This window comes from Schistocerca serialis, chromosome 2 (assembly GCF_023864345.2).
Source record: "Schistocerca serialis cubense isolate TAMUIC-IGC-003099 chromosome 2, iqSchSeri2.2, whole genome shotgun sequence".
In the NCBI taxonomy this organism is placed as follows: domain Eukaryota; kingdom Metazoa; phylum Arthropoda; class Insecta; order Orthoptera; family Acrididae; genus Schistocerca; species Schistocerca serialis.
Genome location: NC_064639.1, coordinates 708,837,830 through 708,861,625, shown reverse-complemented (window position 1 = coordinate 708,861,625; position 23,796 = coordinate 708,837,830). Strand labels below are relative to the sequence as shown.

At 41.3% G+C, this 23,796-nt stretch overlaps 1 protein-coding gene across 1 annotated transcript in view; it reads left to right on the top strand.

Annotated features, from left to right (window-relative positions):
• The window catches only part of LOC126457880 (eukaryotic translation initiation factor 3 subunit D-like), a 48,268-nt gene that overhangs the window by 16,713 nt on the left and 7,759 nt on the right, over nucleotides 1-23,796 (top strand). Inside the window, exons 8-9 of the mRNA XM_050094549.1 lie at nucleotides 1,477-1,619; nucleotides 3,781-4,049. Coding sequence (XP_049950506.1) covers nucleotides 1,477-1,619; nucleotides 3,781-4,049 — 412 coding nt within the window. The remainder of the gene's footprint in view (nucleotides 1-1,476; nucleotides 1,620-3,780; nucleotides 4,050-23,796) is intronic.

The following is a 23,796-nucleotide window of genomic DNA, read 5'->3' as shown; positions in this document are numbered from 1 at the left end:
TCTGTTCCACTTTCATTACAAGATGTAAGACAGTTAGCCCTTCTTCACCAAATTTTCCACCATGGCAGTTCTCTTGAACTCGCGTTTTGTCGTGCAGAAAGTGAAAAAATAAGCCAGTTTCATCTGCATTAAAAACAGCATTGTGCCCACTTCCAACCTCTCCTTGAACACATTTATACATCAAATTAAGTCAGTTCTTGAGCATTTCGATCCAATTGTTGGGTGCTTTGAAATATGAGTGTGTCAACTTTTGTACCAAATGTATTGCTTTAGCATAAACTGCAGTACCATCAATTGCAATATTCAAAGTATGAGCTTGTTTTCTCCAATTCAGTAGCACATTTTCCAGTTCTGGAAACTGGCCATTGTCCGTTCATCTTGAACATGGCATATCGGTACATCATTCAGCTGCACAAAATGTCATGGACTGAAAGTCAGATACTAAACATGAACAAAGAACACCAGTGACAGAGTTACACGCTAATTAATAGTTTGTAGTTTGGCTGCTAAAGTCAGAAGTTGTCGGAGCTACTGCCGATCTATACGAACAAATTTTGAGTGTCATTTCTACCCTAGCAAATAACCTGTTGATGTGTGAAGTTGCCAGCACTGAGCAACACTGTCTTCCACACATTTCCTCACCATATAATATCTTACTCTCACCACTTCCAGAACTCTGTGGCAGAAGTTGCAGTGGCCGAACAGTATCAATACTGCCAAATCTTAGCTTACTAAGTGACGAGGGAGAATGTATAAATGAGTCATTTTAACGTGCATTTTATGCAAAATGGACATATATGGGAAAATGCGCTAATGATTGACACTGAGATTCCACTATATGTTGTACTATTAGTATAGATGAGCAACAAGCATTCAATATATTTACAAAGAGTGAAAATGTTAACTAAGAACAGAGAGTTAATTCTGACCAGAGCAAGCAACAATTCCTATTGAATCATTTAATTTCCTACTAATAGTGTTCTTGAAAAATGGTGTTTATCGTAATGTTTTGTCAATTTGATTATATGACAGCTTAATTATAAGTTCTATTGAACCAATAATTATCTTATTGAAGCACTGATTATGCAGGGTTTATTTTCACTATTTAAGAGAGTTGCTGTTCTCATGACATTGTACCTTTTTCATTATATTAGTCAAGCTGCAAATGCCTACTATTGTAACCACCATTGTGTCTTTGTGTTAATGTTTTGTCTCTGATCACTTTCTGACACTACAGCAGTCCATAAACCGTTGTATTTTGTGAAAACAGCTTCAATTGCTTGCATAAATTTATCACTGATTTCAAACCTTGATGCAGACTAATCAGTTCCAACTACTTGAATATGTGTCACATTTACTATGTGTTATTCATGTGTCAAAAAGTGACCACTTTAATCTCTTATTGTCCATCTTTGGAAATATTGTGCTTTTTAGTGTCTTATACCTCTCGTGTGTTTATAATATGTATATTTTCAGTTATCAGGTGGTGTAGAGTGGCGCCAAAAGTTGGACACACAGAGAGGTGCTGTGCTTGCCAATGAGTTAAGAAACAATGCTTGTAAACTTGCCAAATGGACAGTGCAGGCATTGCTTGCGGGCTCTGACCAGATTAAATTTGGGTGAGTTGTTAATGTTTTACACTGAAATTTATAAAGTGGAAGATGTTTTACTGTTGGAACAGTGTAAGACTTGTTATGCAGAAGAAATACATCTACATGTACATAAGTACTCTGCAAGCCACCATTCGGTGCGTGGCAGAGGGTGCTCTGTATCGCTACTAGCCATTTCTATTCCACTTGCAGATTGAGTGAGTGAAAAACAGCTGTCTATATGCCTCTGTATGAGCCCTAATTTCTCATTTCTTATCTTCATGGTCCTTACGTGCAATGTATGTTAGCAACAGTAGAATCATTTGGCAGTCAGCTTCAAATGCCGCTTCTCAAAATTTGTTCCTCAAAAAAACATTGCCTTCTCTCCAGGAGTTCCCATTTGAGTTCCTGAAGCATCTCTGTGACACTTATGTATTATTAGGACCTACCGGCAACAAATCTAGTAGCCCGCCTCTGAATTGCTTTGATGTCGTCCTTCAATCTGACTTGGTAAGGATCCCAAAGACTCAGCCAGTATTCAAGATTAAGTTGCACAAGTATACTTTCTCCTTCACAGATGAACCACACTTTCATTAAATTCTCCCAAAAAACTGAAGTCGACCATTCAACTTCTCTACCACTGTCCTTGCATGCTCCTTCCAATTCCTATCGCTTTGCTATGTTATGCCCAGATATTTAAACGACATGTCTGTGTCAAGCAGTACACTACTAATGCTGTATCTGAACATTACAGATTTGATTTCTTGCTCGTGTATATTAGTTTACCTTTTTCCCACATTTAGGGCTAGCTGCCATTCATCACATAGAGTAGAAATATCATCTTAAGTCATCAAACGTAGATACCTTATTGTGCACCACAGCATCAGCAGCAAACAACTGCAGATTGCTGCTCACTCCATCCACCTTGACAGTAGGCACTTCATCCATTGCAGCTGGTTTCCTCCAATCACTGCATTCAGCACCATGCCCGAACCATTCACCATTGTCAAACTGCCATAACAATCAGTTCACTTCCAATTCCTTGTCTAGCTTTCTTGATGTGTTTGGATCCCAAATTCTGGGTCTCTTATTTTGTATTTCATCTCTCTCTCTCTCTCTCTCTCTCTCTCTCTCTCACACACACACACACACACACACACACACACACAAACTAAATACACGTTTCATGCACAACACTAACCGCACTACTTCTTCCACCCAAGTCGCAATTCAGCACCATTTATGTAGTCACTTCAATCACAGAGATCGGCATACATTAGATAAGTTTGGCACAACATTGGGTAAATCAGAAATTTTCTGAAGGATTTAAATTGATCGTTGCAACTGAAACACCAAAGTCATAAATAAAATACCATCATACAATGAAATCCCATACTCTTAGTGGTTAGCTTATAAACCTGATATAGAAGGTCGAAGGTTCAAATCTCATCGAAAGCAGCAAAATTTTTTATTTTTCTAAATCTAATCAAGCCTTTGACTTGTTTTTATTCAGACAATTGGTTGAAATGTAATTTTTTATTTGTAATAGTTTGCCGCATCATTCTCATCATCATATTGACTTTCTTTGCTCTTATTTTTATTTCTATCATTCTTTTTTCATTTGGAATCTGCTTGTGTTGTCTAGGTTGTGGTTAAGTCTGGACAGAAGTTTAAATTCAGGGCTACAAAACACGTTGTCTGCCGTACATAGTTCAGTCACTTGGTAATTTAAAAACCAGCTGTCAACAGAGCATCTCCCATTTTCGTCATACCTCGCAGTGGCCGCTTCCATCGTTGCTGTGTTACACATCAACAGTATTTATGGAGTGACTTGGCATGTTTGTGTGACACCTGTAACGGAGTGGGGGGTGGCTGTGGCAACACTGTTGTGGCAAGTGATAGACGTTAACTACCAAATTATTTTAATCGGACTATAATCTTGTAAGTGTTTGTATCCAAAACAGATCATGAGAAAGACTAGTTCAAAACTAAAACTCTTAAATGCTTGGATGTTAAAATTATAACACATACTTTTTGTGATTGAAGCAGTAACTGGACGGTTTATAGACAACATTTGATGATAAACTAAAATCAGTTTTTATTCATTTTTCATTTTTGTAAAAACTTTTGCTCTTAAAAATATGTAATCAAAAATTTTTTGCAACCACCAAATTTTTGATAATTGTTTCAGGTATGTTTCTCGTGTGCACGTCCGTGATTCATCAAAGCATGTAATCCTGGGCACTCAACAGTATAAACCTAATGAGTTTGCAACACAGATAACACTTAATATGGATAACGCATGGGGAATATTAAGGTGCATAATTGATATTTGTATGAAACAAAAGGATGGAAAGTACTTAATTATGAAAGATCCGAACAAGCCAATGATTCGCTTGTACGACATTCCTGACAACACATTTGAGTCCGAGAATGAAGATGCGGATGAGGAGGAAACAGGTATGTTTCAGTACTGTAACTGTTTTACATAAAATATGTACTGGAATATAACACAGGTCTTCAAAATAAACCACAAAATAATTGTGTTGTAAAAGGAATAATTTGAGCAATTAAACAAGACCAAATGGAAACAGCTCTAATTATTTGTTGCATGAAAAGAAGAAAAGTAGCAGTCTGTAAAACTGCCCCTCATATCTTCTTCCAAAACAAAGAAAAAAGCAAAAGCTAAAATGAACACACACTGTAGTATGGCATAGCTTAGTTGAACAAATACAGGATGTCCCAGGGAATATGGTCACTATTCAGGCATACAACAGGAATGGTCTTTTAACGCAAAAAAGCATAGCAAACAAGGGCTCTGAAATGCATACTTCAAGAGCTGTGAGCATTTGTTGATCTTCACTCCTGTGAAACAATCTTTTCTACTATAAACAAGTACTTATAGCTCTTAAGGCATGCATTTTAGATCCCACGTTTACTAGACGTGTTACTTTAAATAACTGATCCTGTCATATACTGAATTTTGACCATTCCTTGTGGGATACCATATATATTCCTACAGTAGGTAAAGTGAAATACGTTAGTCAGAAATATGGTCTACATAAATATTAATTTAACAATCGAAAATCCAGGATGGAATGTAACAATATTATGAAAAGGATAGTTGGTATTCACCATTTAGCAGAGATGCTGAGTCGCAGATAGGCACAACAAAGACTGTCACAAAATAAGCTTTCGGCCAACAATGCCTTTGTTAAAAATACACCCACTCACTCAAACGCAATCCACGCAAACGACAGCAGTAACTGGCAGCTGAAGCCACACTGCAAGCAGCAGCAGTGCATGATCGAAGAGGCACCTAGGTGGGGGTAAGGAGGTGGCTGAAGTGGGGAGGGAAGGGATAGCAGGGTGGGAGTGGAGGACTGTGGTGGTGGTGCTGGGGAACAAGCAGGGACCAGGTGGAGAGAGGGTAGGGCAGGTAGGTGCTTTTGGGAGGTTAGATGGAGGGCAGGGAAGAGGTGGGGGCACCCGCATGGCACCATCCTATGCCAACCTATTCATGGCCCAGCTAGAGGAAACCTTCCTAAATACTCAGAATCGTGATTCATTGATACTATCTTTGCAATCTAGATTGAGGGTGAGGACACCCTATCCACATTTCTCCAAAACCTAAAACACCTCTCCCATTTGCTTCACCTGCTTGTAGTCGACGCAACAAGCCACCTTCCTAAATGTTGACCTATTCCTCAGTGGTGGTTGCATCAGTACCTCTGCCCACATCAAACCTACTAACCACCAGTAATACCTCCACTTTGACAACTGCCATCCGTTCCATACCAACAATTGCCATCCGTTCCATACCAAGAAGTACCTTCCATACAGCCTAGCCACCCATGGTTGTCGCATCTGCAGTGACAAGCGGTCACACTCAAAATATTCGGGGCTCTTACTGAGGCCCACAGACTGTAATTATCGCCCCACTGTGTACAAGAACAAAACTTCTATGTCTTATCTTTCCAGTCTCCCCTCCTCCCAAAGTCTCACCATCCAGCCACAGAAGAGCATTCCCCTTGTAACTCAGTACCGCCCAGGACTGGAGCAACTGCATTACAGTCTCCGCCAGAGTTTCGACTACCTCTCGCCGTGCACTGAAATGAGGAAATGTCGTGCCCACTATCCTTCCCATCTCTCCCGCAGTGATATTCTGCTGCCTACTGAGCCTACACAATATACTCGTCCATCCCTACACAAGCCCTGCTCCCAACCCCTTACGTCATGGCTCATATCCCTGTAATAGACCTAGACACAAGACCTGTCCCATACATCCTCCTGTCACCACCTATTTCAGTCCAGTCGCTAACATCACCTATCCTATTAAAGGCAGGGCTACATGTGAAACCAGTTCTTGTGATCTACAAGCTAAGCTGCAAACACAGTGCTGCATTCTATGTGGGTATGACAGCCAACAAGCTGTCTGTCCACATGAATGGGCACCAACAAACAGGACCACCCTGTTGCTGAGCACACACCCCCAACATGACATTCTTCATTTCAATGACTATTCCATATGGATCCTCCCCCCACCAACACCAGCTTTTCTGAATTGCACAGGTGGGAAATCTCTTTGCAATATATCCTACGTTCCCGTAACCCTCCTAGCCTCAGCCTTAGTTAGTCGTTGTACTCACCCATCATCCCTTTCTCTGTTCCTATTCCAGCACTACACAGCTTTTTTATTCCACCAACATACCCAGTCTTCATACTTCTCTCCTTTTCCACTACCCCTCCCCCCCCCCTCCCACCTCTCCCCTGCCCACCATCTAGCCTCCCAACTACATCTAACTGTCCCACCCTCTCTCGCCACCTCATCCCTGCATGCTCCCCAGCAGCACTTTACCCTCCCCTATCTCTGCTATGCTATCCCTACCCCCTCCCTGCCCCATCCTCCTCCTTACCCTCACTCAGTTGCCTCTCCCATCATGCACTGGTGCTGGTGCTGCTGCTGCTGCTGCTGCTGCTGCTGCTCGCAGTGTGGCTTCAGCTGCCAGTTATTACAGTCGTGTGTGTGCGCGTCTCTTCGGGTATGTATGTGTGGGTGGGTGGGTATGTGTGTGCATGTGTGTTGGCGCACGCGCTCTCTCTGCCAGTAATCAATTTTTGATGGAGGTCTTGTTGGCCGAAAGCTTATTTTGTTAGTCATTTTGTTGTGCTTATATGCAACTCAGCATCTCTGCTATATGGTGATTAGCAACTATTCTTTTCATAATACTGATAAATATTTAATTTAACCTTATACAGTCTTAATTGATAATGCAATATATAAATTGTACACAGTGTTATAATTGTCATACAGCTGCAGTTGTATGGATTTCTGTGTGTGTAAACACTGTTCTCTCTTATGTGTTGCCTATGTGCCACAAATCAATATGATATAGGTGAGTGGTGGCTTTTTCCTTCTTTTCTGTAATGGTGTAGTACAGTCTGCATGTAATGTTTGTTGGCTCTTACTGGTGCCACAGCAGCAATCAGTGATGTAGACTGTGCCATCATAGATCCCATTGTCCTCACTCCCATTCATAGTGTTTGGATTTTATCATGTTCATCACTTTCATTATTGCAGTGAATCCACTTTGAGATAACACTGTGTGGTCAAAGCATACATTGTCCTTTGGGTCCTTTCTCTCGCCCCTCCCCCACTATACTTCACACTGTACTGGGTGACTAGCATCCCTGGGAGAAAGAATGTGGGACGAAGTGTGACTTAACTATAAGGGTTAGTACAAATGTGAGAATTTCTTGCTATAAGACTGTTTGGTACTTTTTGATAGTACTCGCAGAATCGTTTACAATGAGGGAGACTTTTCACTGATAGTTACTCTTACTTGCAAGTATTTTCTGTAACTATCTGAGAGTCTTGAGAGAGCAGATGTCAGAAGCATTTACATACAGTGGAATGAGTGTGTCTGTGAGAGCTGAGAGATCACTTTACATTTGATTTTTGTCACATTTCTATGTATGGAGGAAGAGGTTGTGATGGAAGACCACTTTCAGTGTCTGTATTGGGTATGAGAGTGGATTAGGCGGTAGAATGCTTTTGGAGCATTCTAGTGTCCCATTATAGAGCTTGTGATGGAAGATCCACAACAATATAAAAATTTAATAATAGAGATGGAAGAAATGCTCCTTATAATTTGCCCCAAAATTTCCAAGTGATGAACTCATTGGTGTTAGACTCCTTATTCTAGTATCAGGTACATTTAGTCACTTTAATACTTTGTAAAGTAACAATTACAATGGAGCAACGTTACATCACATTGCCTCTTGATACCGTTTCTTGTTCAAATGCCAATTAGGGCAGATATTGAGTAAATGAAGCATTTCCGGACATATATTTTTTCAAAGTTTCTGTGTGTATTGACTTGAGAAATCACTTGTAAATTCCTTAAGGTCTGTCGTTAAATTTCCAATATGATGATGTAATCAATATATACTATGTTAAAAAAATTATGGATTCAGCTGTATTTCCTGAAGTTAAATGGCAGTTTTGTGCATTCCAAAACGATTACTTGCAAACATAACTTTGTTTCTCTGTTTTACATGTTGCGAAACTTTGTTGCCTGATTTCTTCAATTGTGGACAAATTTATTTTGCGGGAATGCAAAAAACTGTAGTCGTTTAGGCACACAAACCTAGTTTCTCATTTCAGTGCTGTAGTCTCCTTACCTCCTCCTTTCCCTCTCCTTACCTCCTCCTTTCCCTCTCCTTTCCTCCTCCTTTCCCTCTCCCTTCCCTACCATAGTGCCCCCTGTCCCGCCAAGTCTCCAGCATGTGTAGCCAGTCTGTGTGGTGGGGCTGCTATGTATCCATGTGGCTGAGCCCCCTGACAACACAGGGGTTATCCTACTGATACCTGAGCTGTTGTCTCCCCATGATTGGCTAGGAGTAGTTGCTTGTATTCAAGGGTACAACTCCTGGCAGTGGCCACTGCGCCAGACAGCCCTTGCTGTGGCTGGGTGGCGCCCATGGGGAGAACCTCTGATCAGAGTGGGTGGTATCAGGGTGGATGCTTTGTATGTGGAACATACCAAGCTCCAAATAACTGGCTGTTCTTCTGTGGTCATCTCTTGTGTTGGTAATGGATCATTTAATGCTGCTTCTTATGACTCTGTGACAGTCCTTTCCCCAGCCAAGGCTTGCCAGCTTGGGGTGAAACATTTCCCTGCTACCTAGTCTGTACTAGGACAGATGGGGACATGTTCGCTGCCACAAAGCTGTTATTCTTTGTAGTTAACACCGAAGACAAGTTTGGCGAAGTGGAGTCTCGTGGTAAGATGCAGTCAGGTTTCCTGTTAATTAAAACTTCTTCTGCCAACCAGTTGGCAGCTCTTAATGCTTGTGATTATCTTCGGAAAGTCTCGGTGTCCATTGCACCTCACCATTCTTTGAATATGGGTCAGGGAGTCAGCTTTCATAGGGATCTCATTCTTTAAACTGATGAGGAACTCCAGGCCAATTTGGAACATTTTGGTCAGCATGTTCAGAAAGGCTGTAAGGACAATCACACTGATACCTATGCATTTATTCTAGCATTAGATAGAGATAACCTCCCAGAGGAGGACAAGGTATGTGTTATCAGTGTGACGTGAAGCAATATGTCCTGTCACCCATAAGATGTTTTTGCAAGCACCGAAAGTACCTCATGGGTGGCAGGACGTACGGCCTCACGTCACCCATCTTCCCAATATTTGGCAGACACTCTCTGGTGAATGTGGACACAGACTCCATGAGGGGAGCCCCTCTGTTATGCCACCCACATGTGTTGTCATGATCGTCGCTCTACACTCTCTCCAGATCACCTAGGTTATAGGAAAGAAAAGAAGATACAGGAGTATAAGTCCCTTTATCGTTTATCCTACACTGAGGCTCATCAGAAATACTAGAGACTTCATCCTGTGTTGATGACTTCTAACTTTGCCTCTGTTATGTCCTGTCCCCTCCTCCCTCCTCCTTACTGCATTCCCAACTCCCTTTCCCACTCCCCTGTGGTTCTGATGCCCTCCCCTCTTTGTGCTTCTCCCCCTCCCTGGCCAGAAAAATGTATCTTTTCTTCAGTGGCCATTAGTGATGAGGCTCCCTCACGGGGTCCCTTCTTCCGGTGTTTCTCCGGCTGGAGGCCTACTGCAGTCACTTGACTGTGGGACCCGTAGTCGTTGCACCCCAAGTTCGCCCGCTTTAATTCCATCCTGGATGTTGTAGCAGCCTGCTCTCCATCTGAGACCTGCCCTTGTTGACATAGGAAAGAGACGAAGCAACATACCGTATTTACTCGAATCTAAGCCGCACTTTTTTCCAGTTTTTGCAATCCACAAAACCGCCTGCAGCTTAGATGAGAGTGCAAAGTAAGCGGAAGTTCTGAAAAACGTTGGTAGGTGCCACCCCAACTAACTTCTGCCGTCGAATATATATGTAGCACTACACAGGCATGCATTGCAGGCACAATGATAAATACTGGTGCCAGAACCTCTGCGTCAGTAAATAAATTTAAAAAAAAGGTGGAAGACGAGCTTTTTTTCTCCGCCCCGAGTTTCGACCACTGCATTTTCATACATTACCCAACGAAGTAAATACATTCCGTTTTGTTCGTCATCGAATGTAGCAGCATTTCACTGTACTACGGAAATCCGACTGGCAAGACTGTTTGGGATGTTTGCCAATATGGCCAACTGAATTTTTTCCTACCTGTGAGAAGAGATGGTTGCCAATAGGAACTTTTATGAATTGTGAATCACATGCAGTATTCTCTTCACCATAAGAATAATACGAATATAAACATTTTGCCATGTATTCTTCTGTGTTTGCTACTATCTCATTTAAATCCTGTCTGCCTAATAAACCACGAAACTAGAGTGAGACAACAGCAAACGTGGAAGAATATACATATCATGTCACGTTTATATTCATATTATTCTTATGCCTGATAGTGATAGTCAGAAATGAAGCATGGCAATTGACTAGATTTTTAAATCTAAGATGACTCTAATTTCTGAGCAGAATGTAATGTACTAAAGAGGCGTCTGCAAAGATTTTCGAACGGAGAAAAATTTTTGCTAAACTCTCGTTCAGAACATTTTCTATCATAAGCAGTCTATTATTCAGTTCTTGTTGGTCATTGTCAAATAAAGCAGCAGTGCAAGTAACAACAAACAGCAGCCTCTTACCATTGTTTCGCTAATGAGACAATTCCTCTTTTTTTTTTTTTTTTTTTTTAAAACAGCAGCAGCGCGCACAAAATAGTCATGCTGCGAGTGGCGACAGGCCGTAAACACTCATTATCAGAATGCGTCAAACACTGCATGACACAGTACAGTAATGAATTTTCAGCTTAGTGACATAAACACCTATAACAAAGAGAGTGGCACTTATCAGATCAAAGAAAATAAGCTATCAATTCAAACCAGACGAAGCACGTGGAAAAGGAAGGGTACCCATATAAATACGGACGGAGTGCTGGACGCATAGCAATGGCTACCTGGTAAAGCTTAACTGCTAAGCCTACGACTCTAACCAAATTACTGTAGCTGTATTGTCATTCATTCGACCTAAATTGTGTCTCATATTACAATGGACCAATTTTGTTTCAATTTGGATGTGCGGCCTAAAACTTTTCTCTCCCCTTGAATTTCGAGTTTCAAATTTCAGGTGCAGCTTAGATTAGGGAAAATTTTTTTTTCCTTGATTTCGAGTTTCATTTTTCAGGTGCGGCTTAGATTCGAGTGCGGCTTAGATTCGAGTAAATACGGCAAGTCCCAGGCCAAGGTGTCCCCAAAGGTACCATCTCCCCCTTGCAACCTGTGACCTCTTATTTATGGAAGTCACTCTGTAAATGCAATGTGTAACACTGTCACTTCCCAGGCTTGCAATCCTTTATTTGCTTTTACTTGGCAGCTTGTATCATTCTCCAGGAATCTCATTTTGCTGATACTCACTGACCCTTCATGGGTTTCATGCTTCATGTTGGAAGTGAGTTGGCCCTTAGAGGGCTTCCAGTGGAATTTGCATGTTGATCCATATGGACGTTCTTAGTACATTTATCCCCCTTTGTACCCCCATGTCTAACAAACTTTATGCAATCAAGGATACTACAATCTCATAGCTTGCTTCCGTTTGCCTCTCCTGGTGGGAATCTAACTTTCCTGGTATCTTTTCAACCCTACTAAGTTGATTCTGCAATGAGCAAAGTCCCCCCCTCTTTGTAGTTGTGGGACACCTACTCACAGTGATTCCGGTTTTGCTGGACTGCCCCCAACTAGTGGCCCTTCGCACTAAAAACACCCTCACACCTTCCAATTTCCCAGGTGTTAGTGGATGACCATTACATGGTAATATGTCTATCCTCAGTTATTTTCACAAACCTGTTGTGTCCTCCCAGGTTTAAGTCCTTGAATCTCCCTTTGTTATGGAAGCCTTGGACTTGCCTCTACACCTGCTGGCCTCTTCCCCCTTTTTCTCTACATTTTGTTTGCTCGTTTGCACCATTTTGTTTCCAGCATAGTCCATACAATTCAGCCAGACTAGGAAAAAATCTTACCTTCATAGTCTCGGATGTTATTGAATTTAGCATATGTTAAAATGAAGGACTAAGTAAGGAACACATTTTTGTTTTCTCCTAAAAAAATTCTGCTGGGAGATAGAGCACTCCAAAGATACCACTACACATATCATTTTGAAGATGCGACTTTTGGAAAAAAATTTTAAAATTATTTCTGGATACTTTGTTCTTTTTTTTATTTGAAAGATAATTGCTTTTTGATTACAATGACATCCTCTATTTGGGCTTATCTGTCAGCATTCAGAATCGCAGCTGTATTTGGTCTGAAAAGATTGTTTTGTAGCATGGTGCTTCAGCAGGCTGCCTAAGCCATCACAAGACCCCTTCCCATGACCAGTAGCACTTTATACCCAGTTAGTTGGCACGAGTGACTTACTCAATTCAAACAGCTGGTAAAGATTTTTAAAATGTCTAGGAGCACCAACAGAAATAGTGACGATTTTCTCTGCCCCTGTTTGCAGTTGAAGAATTTTGTGCATTGCTAGCAAAGCATGTGCTAAGTAACTTCCTGTGATATCACATATAACTGCAGCACTTGTGGTCTTGTTTTGAAAATGTACTCCTGTAAAAATTGAAACCTGGTTATTACTCGAATTATACCCTTGTACTTCTTGTGGTAGAATTACAGACCAGTTCTCAGCAAAATTGCAGTGGAGCAGTAAACATAGTTCTTCAGCTTGCACACACCCTTCAACTTCTGCAATGTGTTGTTGTTGCAGTTTTTTTCAGATGCTGATGTATCACCGCTTTCACTGACCATTTACAAAGTTCATCAATGAAACTGTCGAAGGCGACAGTTTCCTTAATTAGTTTATTCTCTTCCCATGTTGCATATGTAATTTCTGCAGTTATCTGCTACGTCTTCCAGGCCAAGTGTCTGTAAAGACAGTCCTCCCTTTCCAAGGCAGTCACCACATTCTTCAAACAAACAAGTCTCTTGCTTTATGTCAGACTACTAATGACTTCACACGCCCAACCAAGGTGTCATGTGCTCCAGTAAGTTCTTCAAAGTTACCACACCAACTTCAAGCTTCGCGCAGTACGCACATAAACAAACATCTCTAGGTGGGTGTGGAACTACCTACTTAGTCATAGTGCATAATATTTTGATCTTCCAATATGTGAAGTTCTATAGTTGCTCTTATAAATTGCAAAAGTTTCTTTAATTCTGCGAGTCACTTATCTCTTCACTTTCACAACTTTTTGACTTTAAACTGTTACAGTTATAATGTCTTCTTTGTAGGCACACTGGTGAGAACAGTCCCATTTACCTTCCAGATTAAATGACTGCACTATTTGAACTTGAGCTGCTTCTACAGGATGACCATAGTAGTGATCTGGTCTTCCAAAGGCCCCTTTTTCGGGCCTCTCATTTCTTGATTTGTCTTTCATGTACTTTGTTATTGGTGAAACGTGGTTCAAAATTGTTTTCTTTGAAAATGTCTGTGGAATAATAGTTAAAACTTGCTCTTTTTCAATGTATGATGCACAGTATTCAACAGCTGAATTGATATTTGTGACACATTCCTGGTGAGAGGTGCAAGAGTGCTTTGGTTTATTTTCTTCTGAAGATGGAATTTCTACTTTGAAGAGTGTGGTCAGCTGTACTGCAGTGTATTCATGCATAGCTTTAGTAATTTCTCTGAGCCTTCTTGATGCATAGAACTTATGACATGACTTCACTGACCACAGTTTCTTAAGAGGACTAACACCTACCTCTGTAGTTGACTGATTCAGGGTATTTAGTTCTTCCTCTATTTATGCAAAATCTGCACCTTGCAAGGCTTCACCTTGTTCAGATACTATCATTGTTGTTGTTCTGTTGAAACATTTAGAACACTAAGTCATCACTGGGAACATCTTCATTTTGAAACGGTCTTCAAATGCGAACACTTATTCCCGACCTGAAAAGTCTCTTTTGTTTGTCTTGTATATCACTCATTTATGGATATGCGAATATTCAGCACACTTCACTCTCCTGTGGCTCAGTCAGAAGACATTTCAAACAGTCCTTTTCACAGAACACACTGCAACTGTGTCAACTGGTGAATTCCTCACGAACACACACAACTCATTGGACGGTCTGATTTCTTAGAAGCCTTTTCAGTAAACAAACTAGTACTGAACAACTATAATACAGAAACTTGCAATGAATAACCACAACAAAGAAACTGAAAAGAAACTAAAACAGTCTAAGAAATATCTGCAACAGTGAAAGTGAAAAGTAACTGCAACAAAGACAATAGAAATAAACATTGTAACAAAGATATTAGTAAGAAACAACTTCCGTAAAGACATACATTACCCTAGAAATATATTTTTAAAAAAATGTTTTTTTTTTTAAAATAAAGCCTGTCCAACTTAAAAGTGGAAGCTCTACTTTACAGAGAATATAGTACTACATGTTACTGATGAACAGGAAAAACATCCCGTTTCTGGATTGGTAGTTTTGAAAACAAATTTTTCTGTAAATAATAAAAGAATTCAAAAGGCGACAGTAAAAGAACTTCGACAGATATGTCCAAACAGAGATACCATTGTAATCGTAAAGCAATTATCTTTCAAATAAAAAAAACTAACAAAATATCTAGAACTGTTACAGAGATATAGCATTTTAAAAATTTTTCCGAAATTTCCATCTTCAAAATGGTGTTCGCAGTGTCTTTGGAGGCCTGTATCTTGGGGCAGGAATTATTTTGGAGAAAACAAAAAATGTTTTTTTCTTACTCCTGAATTTTAACATATGCTAAATTCAATAACATCAGTGACTATGAAGGTAACCCCCCCAGCCTGAAGTGATACGGATTATGCCTTCCCCTTTCCTGGAGTGTTCTTCCCTTATTGTTGCCTCGTTCTCGTGATGGCATGATGTGGTGTGGGGACTTGGGAGGGTCAATGGCAGGGCTGGTGCTCCAAACATGCCTAGAATTTCTGGCGTGCCTGTTCTTTCCTCTTCCTTCTATCCCAACATTCCTTTTACTCTTTTGTTTGCCTGTTTTCCCTTCCCCTTGATTGGACTGTGATGTTTGTGTTCCGCCCTCGGTTTCTGCCAACTTAATCATGGGACGAATGACCTCGCTGTTAGGTCCTCCCCCGCAAATCAACCAACCAACTAACTGTCCTCGTATAAACTAATTAAATGCACAATTTCATCCTGAGTTCACTCCCCAACAGTTTTCTTCATCATTTTTTTGCCAACACATCACTGATATTCATTTTACTTCGTGTGTCAATCGCGGCAGTAGTCACAGCTGTTCTTACATGTTACAGAGTGATCAGTTGCAGTGTGTGTCTGGTGTAATGGACAACACACTCATCTCTGATTCATATTAACGTAGGACAGTCTCTCGTAGGTGACTGTTTTATTAAAGTCTGGTGCTGTGGATGTTCATACTCATCCTACTGCACTTGTTCCCCAGTTGCTGTTGATGTGTATACACACACTGCTTGCTCAGTGAATAAAGCATTTTAGGGTATTTTTCATATAACATGGCATGCTCATTATGTGCTATCATTTGTAAAAGCCTCACTTCAATATCTTGAATCGTTTAATAGATGTGATGATTGTTATGACAATATGATTTGCAATGTATAGGGACGTGAGTGGCATGTTGCACACAACAATCCTTTCGATATAAAACCCAGTAACTTGGAAATGAAATGAGATGTCGTTCTGCTCTCAGTTTTAAATAAAATTTCAATGTTGTGTCTATGTGGCATTCACTGCAATGGATGAGCTGAAATAAACTGTACACAGTTTTCACAATACATTTTTACCTCTGTGAAGAAGTCTTCAAAATTTTACACAATGTTTTACTTATAAGGAAAACTCCCCATCACCCCCCCCCACCCCCCCCCCCCCCCCACCCCCACCCTCACCCCAAAATCAGATTTTGTGGTAAGATGGCCCTGTGGATAGCCTGTCAAAAAGTGAATACAGATAAGCATGAAAATAGGAAGAACGTGTACTGAACTGTGAAAAAAGCAAAATAGAAACAGTGAACAGTCCAAGAACAATAAAGAGCAGCCCAAAACAGTAACGGTGTCATGAGGAAGTGGTAAAGTTGTTGAACTGCAAAGTGGGAGAGCCATGTTCGTAACTCGCTCATGCTTTTTTTTCCCATGACGTTATGAGATGTTTGCTCTTGTTCTGTAGTCTTGGCAGTTATTATACTATACCTTGGTTATAGAATATGATTCATGGGGTAAAAGTATGTTACTGACACAAGTAAATGTGATGAATAGTGAGAGCAGGCAAGATACCACATAGACATCTCACAGAAATGAAAATAATTGGGTGTGAACTTCTGCGGTTGTTACCCAAAGAAATTTGAGTCATGACTTCCAAAATGAATCCAACTCCAAAACGTTAAAAACATATGTTTTGATAGAGTGCAGTGAAATTGTATGAATGTGAAACTGTTGCGTTCATTCGTTGCAGCTTACGTGAGAAACTACTATGTTTTCATCATTTCCTTGGGAGTGATCATTCACTTTCATACGAACACCTATATCAGGCAAGGAGGCAAAACTCTCACGCACTACCAGTCATACAAATTAGGTGCATCAGAAAGAGATTCCTATTGTATGACACATGTACTGTCACTAATGCTGTGTATCATAACCAGCTTTTTTTCCCGGTGATTCGGTTGACTCATTGCCTTGTCACAAATGTTCGCAGTTCCCATTTGAAAGTGGCTGCCTTTAGGCTGCTAATAGAGTAGTTGTGAGAATTAACCATCATTATACGGGATGTATATGCCCCGGGAAATCTGGAAAAAACCCAGGAACTTTTTCATCTGGGAGAAAACTGGAAAAAATCCAGGAATTATTTGGAATACAGGGAATTTTTCATGTTTTAATTTTCAGTTAAATTTTTGTAATTTTGACTGGTGAGAATTGATAGCCTAACAAAGAATATTACTGCACCTTGCCACTGCAAAATAATAATTCAGCAATAAAACATAAACGAGAGAAAAATACCAAAACAAAACTGTAATTGCAAAGTAAATGCACCATTTACAGCAACAAAACACCATGCACACACAAGCATCTACAAACAGCAAAATGTGTTGAAGACCTTAGGACGAAGACTGTACAATACTTCATAACAGCAAACTGCTTCCAATGAGTGTGACGTCACAACTGTTTACATTAGGTTTATTTGAGCAGTTGCTCCCTACCACCGTTGGATAAGCAGCTGCCAGCAGCAAGTTGTATACTCTTAGCTCACTTATTTGTTACATAGTTTAATTCTTAATTTCTTTGCGTGTTTTTGGGTACTTGCATTGTTTAATTCATAAATTCCAGGCGTATTATAGTATTTGAAAGTTGTAGCATCGTGTTTTAGTACCTGAATAGTGTAAAATCGCGCAGTCTCCTTCTGCTGCCGAGCAGTGTGCAAGTAGCAGCATTACTGCATTTACTAGGCAATCTTGTGTTTTAATACCCATTTAAATTTTGTATAGAATTATTTGTGCTCTCTGTAGATTAGTTCAGAAATTCTTCGCACAACAGTATTTAGCATGGATAGGGACTGCAACTGCTGTGTTCGGATGCAGGCTGAGTTGGCATCCCTTCGCTCCCAGCTTCGGGCATTGTTGGCTTCGGTCACATAGCTTGAGGCTGTTGCCAATGGGCATCACTGTGGGGGTCCGGACAGGGGTTTGTTGGTGACGGCCAGCTCGTCCCATGCATCCCCCGATCGGACTAAGGCTGTGGCTGCCCGAGACACTGCCCGCATTGAGGCTGACCCCTCACCCGTGGTAGAGTGGGAGGTCGTCTCGAGGTGTGGCAGGGGGCGAAAGACATTCCGGAAGGCTGAACGAAAGGGCTCTCCAGTTTGTCTGATGAACCGGTTTCACACTCTGTCTCCGGCTGATACTGATCTTCGGCCGGATATGGCTGCTTGTCCTGTTCCAGAGGTTGCCCCTCAGTCTGCAAGATCCGGGCGGTCGCAGAGGGTGGACTTACTGGTAGTTGGGAGCTCCAACGTCAGGCGCGTAATGGGGCCCCTTAGGGACATGGCTGCAAGGCAGGGGAAGAAAACCAATGTGCACTCCGTGTGCATACCGAGGGGTGTCATTCCAGATGTGGAAAGGGTCCTTCTGGATGCCATGAAGGGTACAGGGTGCACCAATCTGCAGGTGATCGCTCATGTAGGCACCAATGTGTGTGTCACTATGGATCAGAGGAAATCCTCTCTGGCTTCCGGCAGCTATCTGATTTTGTGAAGACTGCCAGTCTCGCTAGCGGGATGAAAGCAGAGCTCGCCATCTGCAGCATCGTCTACAGGACTGACTGCAGACCTTTGGTACAGAGCCGAGTGGAGGGTCTGAATCAGAGGCTGAGACAGTTCTGCGACCGTATGGGCTGCAGATCCCTCGACTTGCACCATAGGCTGGTGGGGTTTTGGGTTCCGTTGGATGGGTCAGGAGTCCACTACACCCAGCAGTCGGCTACACGGGTAGCAGGGGCCGTGTGGCGTAGACTAGGCGGTTTTTTATGTTAGATGGCCTTGGGCAAGTACAGAAAGGGCAACAGCCTCAAACGGTGCGGGGCAAAGTCAGGACATGCGGGGACCAAGCAGCAATCGTATTGTAATTGTAAACTGTTGAAGCTGCGTTGGTAAAGTACCGGAACTTCAAGCGCTGATAGAAAGCACCGAAGCTGAAATCGTTACAGGTAAGGAAAGCTGGCTGAAGGCAGAGATAAATTCTGCCAAAATTTTTACAAAGGCACAGACGGTGTTTAGAAAGGATAGCTTGCATGCAATCGGGGTGGCGTGTTTGTCGCTGTTGGTAGTAGTTTATCCTGTAGTGAAATAGAAGTGGATAGCTCCTGTAAATTATTATGGGTGGACGTTATACTCAACAAGCGAGCTAGGTTAATAATTGGCTCCTTCTACTGACCTCCTGACTCGGCAGCTTTCGTGGCAGAACAACTGAGAGAAAATCTGGAACACATTACACATAAATTTCCTCAGCATGTTATAGTCTTAGGTGGAGATTTCAATTTACCAGATATAGACTCGGACACTCAGATGTTTAGGACGGGTGGTAGGGACGGAGCATCGACTGACATTATACTGAGTGCACTATCTGAAAATTACTTCAAGCAATTAAACAGAGAACCGACCCGTGGAAATAACGTCTTTGACCTACTGATTACAAACAGACCAGAACTTTTCGATTCTGTAAGTGCAGAACAGGGAATCAGTGATCATAAGGCCGTTGCAGCATTCCTGAATATGGAAGTTAATAGGAATATAAAAAAAGTGAGGAAGGTTTATTTGTTTAGCAAGAGTAATAGAAGGCAGATTTCAGACTACCTAACAGATCAAATCGAAAATTTCTGTTCTGACACTGACAATGTTGAGTGTTTATGGAAAAAGTTCAAGGCAATCGTAAAATGCGTTTTAGACAGGTACGTGCCGAGTACAACTGTGAGGGACGGGAAAAACCCATCGTGGTACAACAACAAAGTTAGGAAACTACTGCGAAAGCAAAGAGAGCTTCACTCCAAGTTTAAACGCAGCCAAAACCTCTCAGACAAACAGAAGCTAGACGTTGTCAAAGTTAGCATAAGGAGGGCTATGCGTGAAGCGTTCAGTGAATTAAAAAGTAAAATTCTATGTACCGACTTGACAGAAAATCCTAGGATGTTCTGGTGTTATGTTAAATCAGTAAGTGGCGCAAAACAGCATATCCAGACACTCCGGGATGATGACATTGAAACACAGGATGACACGTGTAAAGCTGAAATACTAAACACTCTTTCCCAAAGCTGTTTCACAGAGGAAGACCGCACTGCAGTTCCTTCTCTAAATCCTCGCATAAACGAAAAAATGGCTGACATCGAAATAAGTGTCCAAGGAATAGAAAAGCAACTGGAATCACTCAACAGAGGAAAGTCCACTGGACCTGACGGGATACCAATTTGATTCTAATTGGAAAATAGCACAGGTAGTCCCAGTTTTCAAGAAGGGTTGTCGAGCAGATGCGCAAAACTATCTCTGACATCGATCTGTTGTAGAATTTTAGAACATGTTTTTTTGCTTGCGTATCATGTCATTTTCTGGAAACCCAGAATCTACTCTATAGGAATCAACATGGATTCCGGAAACAGCGATAATGAGAGACCCAAATCGCTTTATTTGTTCATGAGACCCAGAAAATATTAGATGCAGGCTCCCAGGTAGATGCCATTTTCCTTGACTTCCGGAAGGCGTTTGATACAGTTCCACACTGTCACCTGATAAACAAAGAGCCTACGGAATATCAGACCAGCTGTGTGGCTGGATTGAAGAGTTTTTAGCAAACAGAACACAGCATGTTATCAATGGAGAGACGTCTACAGACGTTAAATTAACCTCTGGCGTGCCACAGGGGAGTGTTATGGGACCATTGCTTTTCACAATATATATAAATGACCTAGTAGATAGTGTCGGAAGTTCTATGCGGCTTTTCGCGGATGATGCTTTAGTATACAGAGAAGTTGCAGCATTAGAAAATTGCAGCGAAATGTAGGAAGAGCTGCAGCAGATAGGCACTTGGTGCAGGGAGTGGCAACTGACCCTTAACATAGACAAATGTAATGTATTGCGAATACATAGAAAGAAGGACCCTTTATTGTATCATTATATGATAGCGGAACAAACACTGGTAGCAGTTACTTCAGTAAAATATCTGGGAGTATGCGTACGGAACGATTTGAAGGGGAATGATCATATAAAATTAATTGTTGGTAAGGCGGTGCCAGGTTGAGATTCATTGGGAGAGTCCTTAGAAAATGTAGTCCATCAACAAAGGAGATGGCTTACAAAACACTCGTTCGGGCTATACTTGAGTATTGCTTATCAGTGTGGGATCCGTACCAGGTCAGGTTGACAGAGGAGATAGAGAAGATCCAAAGAAGACCGGCGTGATAGAGTTACGGAGATGTTTAGCAAACTCAAGTGGCAGACTCTTCAAGAAAGGCGCTCTGCATCGTGGTTTAGCTTGCTGTCCAGGTTTCGAGAGGGTGCATTTCTGGATGAGGTATCGAATATATTGCTTCCCCCTACTTATACCTCCCGAGGAGATCACGAATGTGAAAGTAGAGAGATTCGAGCGCGCACGGAGGCTTTCCGGCAGTCGTTCTTCCCGCGAACCAAACGCGACTGGAACAGGAAAGGGAGGTAATGACAGTGGAACGTAAAGTGCCCTCTGCCACATACCATTTGGTGGCTTGCGGAGTATAGATGTAGATGTAGATGCCAGTGGGCTCATGCGCAAGCACTGTTCAGTTCTCCTGCTACTTTGGCTGCTTGAAGCCAGATACTAAGTTCAAGGGGACTTATGACCTAAGATGTTGAGTCCCATAGTTCTCAGAGCCATTTTTTGAAGCCAGATACTAACTAGAAAATTTTTTCTGGTGCACCCAAGCTGCCAGATCCTCACATACGCATAGCACTCTGAATTGTACAGGGGTCATGGGTAGTCTCCATGCAACCCATGTTTACGTTTAGTGGTTTTGCTGTTTCCTCTTCGTGCACAGCTGCCACATCGAACGAAAACAAAACGGATTCCTGTGGCTGGGAACTATAAAGTGAATTAAAATACAATCACATAATTATGAAAGGCTGAAATATATTATTAGATTGTTTTCTGATTTTATTCCGTTTCTACGTTTTTGGCAGACAAGTAATGAAGTTACATTTGTTGGTTTGCTAGAGAAATTTTGCTTTTATTAATGTTTTCCACTGAAGCAGTGAATTTATTTGAAACAAAATATTTCATTCCACAGTACAGGGTAGTTCCAACTGTTCACTGAATTTCAAGTGCACATTTTCATCTTTTAGCACAGATGGCATTTTGCTATAATGAAGAACCAAACATGAGATAGTACAGTACTGGTACTCTGAGAAATTAGGCATCATGGAAACCACACTGGAAAGTGTAATGTCAGGTTAGGGTGTACTTCATTGTGAATCTGGACATATGAATGTGCAGTTCAAGCTGAATTATATGTTTTAGTATGGTTTACGAAAGAACTTTATATTGATATCAACTTTTAATCTTTTATAATTAATTCAGGCTGAATCACCAGATGCCATCAGAATTGTAAACTGTAATTTTTTCAAGATGTCTTTCTTTCACTCAGATGAATGTAATGTATTACAGAACATATGATAAATCACACTTCCTTAAATAACATCCACATTAACCTTCATCAAGATTTTCATTCATTCATTATCTGTATAAATTGTGTGCTGGTGAATTGTGATCTTCAGACAGACTGAACTATTACACGATAAAGTTGATAATTTTTGCTTACAATAAATGTCTGACATTTTCTCATTGTTGATTAAGAGCAGCTTTCGTGACACTGATTTTCATTGGCCCAAAACCATGGTGTGACAATAAACAGTGAACTTAAATTTTGTACTTGATTGCTTGAAGTCGCCTCCCCAGTGCCCGGGATCACATACATACCGTACAAGCCATATTTTTTATTTTCTGCAGATCATGGCATGCCTCACTCAGTTATAGAGGACTCTTGTCATAGTTCTTGCATTTGTGAAGTAGTTTATCGTATGCAATTTTATATTATGACATCATGAGCAATTTTATTATGACATTGTTGGCATGAATTTTTTTCACCCTCACTCATTATCAAAGCTCTTTCCTTCTTGGCTGAAAACTGACTGATCCTACGTCTGTGAAAGAAACCAGAAAAAGCTGATTTTAGACCTGTCAGACAAATAGTAGAAGCAGAGGATATTAGCTGCCCTCTTTGCATTATTGCTGCAGAGAGGAGAGAGGATTGGGGTACCATTTAGTGTTGGATTTGTAATCTTAAAAATTTAAGTTTTATTATGTTTTTAGTCCACCCCATGAACCATGGACCTTGCCGTTGGTGAGGAGGCTTATGTGCCTCAGCGATACAGATGGCCGCACCGTAGGTGCAACCACAACGGAGGGGTATCTGTTGAGAGGCCAGACAAACGTATGGTTCCTGAAGAGGGGCAGCAGCCTTTTCAGTAGTTGCAGGGGAAACAGTCTGGATGATTGATCTGGCCATGTAACAATAACCAAAACAGCCTTGCTGTGCTGGTACTGCGAACGGCTGAACGCAAGGGGACACTACAGCCGTAATTTTTCCCGAGAGCATGCAGCTTTACTGTATGGTTAAATGATGATGGCGTCCTCTTGGGTAAAATATTCCGGAGGTAAAATAGTCCCCCATTCAGATCTCCGGGCGGGGATTACTCAAGAGGACGTCGTTATCAGGAGAAAGAAAACTGCCATACTACGGATCGGAGCGTGGAATGTCAGATCCCTTAATCGAGCAGGTAGGTTAGAAAATTTAAAAAGGGAAATGGATAGGTTAAAGTTAGATATAGTGGGAATTAGTGAAGTTCGGTGGCAGGAGGAACAAGACTTCTGGTCAGGTGAATATAGGGTTATAAATACAAAATCAAATAGAGGTAGGTATAATAATGAATAAAAAAAATAGGCGTGCGGGTAAGCTGCTACAAACAACATAGTGAACGCATTATTGTGGCCAAGATAGACACGAAGCCCACGCCTACTACAGTAGTACAAGTTTATATGTCAACTAGCTCTGCAGATGATGAAATTGATTAAATGTATG